The sequence below is a fragment of the Octopus bimaculoides genome, chromosome 7 (genome assembly GCF_001194135.2).
Source record: "Octopus bimaculoides isolate UCB-OBI-ISO-001 chromosome 7, ASM119413v2, whole genome shotgun sequence".
Taxonomy (NCBI): Eukaryota; Metazoa; Mollusca; class Cephalopoda; order Octopoda; family Octopodidae; genus Octopus; species Octopus bimaculoides.
This window is the reverse complement of record NC_068987.1, coordinates 444,647-449,055: the sequence shown is the minus strand read 5'-3', so window position 1 is coordinate 449,055 and position 4,409 is coordinate 444,647. Positions and strand designations below refer to the sequence as shown.

The window sequence follows — 4,409 nt, the reverse complement described above, 5'->3', positions numbered from 1 at the left end:
TGATGATAAGGACACAACGATAACAATGATTGTGGTGATGATGTTGATAATAACGATAGTAACGATGATGTTGGTGGTGGTGGTGGTGGCGGTGGCGGTGGTGGTGGTGGTGGTAACGATGTTCTAGAAGAGAGGAAAACTTCACTGACCTTGACGAAGATTCCTATCAGAGTTCCCAGCATGCATCACTTACCTGGAAAAGAAAAAAAGAGGGACGGTAAAATATGATAATCAACGATGGAATCAAAAGAGGAAATGGTGAAGAGGCCATTGAAGAATAATAAGAGAATAAATATCCTGGAATATTAACAAGATGACAACATACTAGAATAAAAAGAAGAAGAAGAAGAATGAGAAGCCATGCTAAGAGTTAATTTCTCTTATCAAACAGGTTTATCTTTCAACAAGTTGTGTAGACAGCCATCTACTAGAAGAACAGGGGTTCCACGAGGGAAGGATTATCTGCTAGGCTGGTTACAGTGGCTTAATCTTTTACATTACCAGAAACTGCAACAAAGTCACTCAGTCTGAGATGCTGGAAGAAAACTGGCTCCAAAATACAATTGGATGGTCACAGCTGGAACGGCTTGATGATAGATACAGGTGAGATTAATCAAAGAAATACCAATGTAAATCTATGTCATAAGACAACAGGTTCGGGACCGACCCAGGGTGACACAACAAGAGTGGAATTCAAGTGTTTGTGCACACACACACACACACACACACTAGAAGACTGAGGAAGGGAATGAAATATTAATGGCAGTGTGTGTGGGGGGGTAGAGAGAAAGGAAAGGGGGTGAGCAGGGTCAATGAGACAGTGTTTGGCATTCAACATACAAGATCTAGTGTCACAGAGAGAGAGAGTCCTCTTGCAGAGATAGGTAGCAGGGGTGGTTTGAGGGTGGCAAGGGGTGGCGACAGGGTATCACAAAAACTGTGCTAAACTATTAAAACAGATTTCTCCAGTTGGGCAGAACTTCTTGTAAACATTCCATTGTTCTTCAGTCAGACTACCACCACCACCACCACTACTACTAAAACAACCACTAATAACTGCATGACTGCTACTGAGAGTTAAATAGAATTAGCTGATTATATTTATATATGTGTGTGTGTATATATATATATATATATATATATATATATATATATATATATATATATATATATATATATATATATATATATATATACATACACACACACACAACACACATATACAAATGTTGTGTGTAAATATAAACTGCTACCCACATATTTCAGTAGCAACAATATATTCTAAGAATTCACAGGAAGTTCTAAACCATTAACAAAAACCATTCCAATGTGAATGGTGAATGGTGGTTCTGTGCGTTGCAAAAGTGTGACACTGTTTTAGTAATCTTCCTGATTTTGTCCATTTATAAACATTGTATATTGTCTCTTCACAATCCACATCAGTATTTCACGGCTGGGATGCCAAACTGGCATGGCTCAGGGAGGATGGTGGCTTCCTCACAATGTGGGTGTGTGTGTGTGTGTGTGTGTGTGTGTGTGTGTTTAGAGAAGTAAAACAATCGTGTTAATGTCTACTTTAACCATGGCTCACATGAAATTCACTGAGGCAAATTTTCTAAGGCAGGATGCCTTTCCTGTCAATAACCTTCAGTCATATCCAAGCGCAGAAGCATTTCCCCCAAGTCCTTCAAACGAGGTACAGTCCAGACATGCTTGCAGGGAGTATTGTAAACAAATGACACTATTTTGTATGAACGGTGACGTTTGTTTACAATCTGCATGAACATATCAACACAACAAGAATACACACACACACACACACAAGCCAGTCATTGTATGAATGAATGAATGGGTGTATGTAGATGTATACATGGGTTTGTGTGTGTGTGTGATTATGCAGATAAGCAAATTAGATACTTTAGATATATTAAACATAATAGCTTAAGTATGAAATTCAAATCCTGCCTATGTGTGTGTACACGCAAAACCAGGGAAAGCAGAAGGTGGTGACTTTTGGATGATGGCATGGAAAAAGCACTATTCGAGTGGGATTGATGACAGGCTCACCTGACTGGCTCTTGTGCCAGTGGCATGTAAACAGCATCCACTACACTCTCAGAGTGGTTGATGTTAGGAAAGGCATCCAGCCGTAGAAACATTGCCAGATCAGACTGGAGCCTGGTGCAGCCTCCTGGCTTGCCAGTCCTCAGTCAAACCGTCCAACCCATGCCAGCATGGAAAACGGACGTTAAACGATGGTGATGATGATGCTGATAATGATATAGACATGCCTGTATGTGTGATATTATATGTAATGTGCACTGTTGATTTTTGGTTCCCCCACCCCATATTTCGTTCCAGTAAATTTAACCATCCATATCTATTGCCATGGCAACTGAGTGGAGATGTGGTTAGCAGAGCATGTTGTAACTAGATAGAATGGAGGGAAGCTTCCTAAGGATGAGTGATGACACTGTATCACCAATAATTATTCCCTCCACCACCACCACCACCATCATCATCACTACCATTACTTCAGCTAAGTGGGTTACCTGAGGTAACTTAAAGACTATTCACCCAAGGAAACCCCAATAAAATGGAAAACAGAATGATGCCTAAGATAGATAAATTACCCAAGACGACTTACATTATTTGAATCAGCTAGGCTACCCAAAGTACCCTAAACAATAAACTAAGCCCACCCAGTTAGATTAACTGAAGTTCCCTCAACTGATTAAGAAAAACCTACCCAAAGATTATTGGGTAGAATGATTCTGGAGTAACTTTCCAAAATAGATTAAATGCAAATGTACTTTTGAATAAGAGATAAGCTAGGGTACCCTTGGAAAGTAAGTAAATCTAGGGGTACCCTAAAAGGTAAATTAATCCAGGGTATCATGAAAGAGAGATTAATAGAGAGGTATCCTGAAAGGTAGATTAGACTAAGAGTACTCTGATAGGGATATCCTGAAAGGTAGATTAGACTAAGAGTAGTCTGAAAGAGAGATTATTCCAGGATACTCCTGTTAGGTCCCCTAAATTTAAAAATTGATTTCAAATTCTGGCACAAGACCAGCAATTTTAGGGGAGGGGTAATTTGATTAGATTGACCCCCAGTGGTCAACTGGTAGTTATTTTATCAATTCCTGAAAGGCCAAGTCAACCTCGGCAGAATTTGAATTCAGAACATAAGGACAAACAAAATGTTGCTAAGCATTTTGCCTGTCACGAAAACACTTCTGCCACTTTCCTCTCATAAGAACTCTTGAAATACAATATAGAATAAAAAAAAAAAAGTCTTTCCCAACAACCTCGTCATGATATATACATGTAAGGAGGAGGGGTGGTAGTAGTAGTAGTAGTAACAGTTGTTGTAATGTAAATTATTGATGTTGTGTGTGTGTGTGTGTGTGTGTGTGTGTGTGTGTGTGTGTGTGTGTGTGTGTGTGTGTGCAATTTAATGTTATTGCGATGAATTTTGTCAGCTGTGAGTTGCATGTGAGTCGCGTAGTGTTTTATGTAACATGTGTGTGGGGGTGGGGCAGTGAATGACATGATGTAATGGTGAGGGGTAGTGCATTGTAATGTGCATGTGATGTGCTTTGTATGCAATAAAATCATGTGTGGTGTGTAGCGATGTGTGTGTGTGTATCATTGTAAACACAAAATCCTCATCCATAAAAATGATTGGTTCTTCATCTACACACACACACACACACACACACACACACCCATACATTAACTTGTCCCTGTACACCACACACTTGTCTCCTCATCCCACCCCCAAAGCAGACAGTTTGTCAAAAAGCCAGGAATGGAGGAGGCATTAGTAACGCTGCTTAGTTAGCAGGATGTGGGTACATGTGTGACCACATATCAACAGCATCTGCTTGACCACTGATAACTCTCAATAAATTCATTACAATACTTTCAACCATTGTCTCCTAGCAACAACAGAACAAAATGACAGTTGTATGGTGGTTGCTCTTCTATTGAATGGCTTCACCTTCTAAACTGAAATGTGTTGTTGTTGAACCCCAGGTCAAGCTTGATCCACCTAACTCTATGATCAAAGATATTTTAGCTGGAATCATTCTGTCTTACATTCATTCAAGTGTCTCTAGGACCATAAAGATCATGGGCAGTATTCCTGTTTTAAGACAGAAAAGCAATAAACCAGTGATTGATCTGTTAGAAATCTATCACTAATTACTCCAAGAGCACCAGAAGTGGATTTGATCTTACAACCCATTGGTTTAAAACTAATATCTGACTTGATCCACACAACCAGTTTGGTCCCTGAACTCAACATACCTGTGTAAGATACAGCAACAGGGTTAGAAACTGGATATTCATTTATCAACTTGCATAGGGGGTTGGTAGTGGGGGTGATCAGTGATAGTGTGAGT

The 4,409-nt window shown here is 39.7% G+C and overlaps 1 protein-coding gene across 4 annotated transcripts in view; it reads right to left on the bottom strand.

The window, feature by feature from the left end:
- Positions 1-4,409, bottom strand: part of LOC106872245 (CD151 antigen) — an 89,088-nt gene that overhangs the window by 25,962 nt on the left and 58,717 nt on the right. For 2 of the 4 annotated variants that reach the window (XM_014919160.2, XM_014919159.2), the window contains exon 2: positions 150-193. The exons of the other annotated variants lie outside the window; for them this stretch is intronic. In XM_014919160.2, coding sequence (XP_014774646.1) covers positions 150-182 — 33 coding nt within the window. In that variant the 5' untranslated portion in view covers positions 183-193. The remainder of the gene's footprint in view (positions 1-149; positions 194-4,409) is intronic. 4 annotated transcript variants of the gene reach the window in all.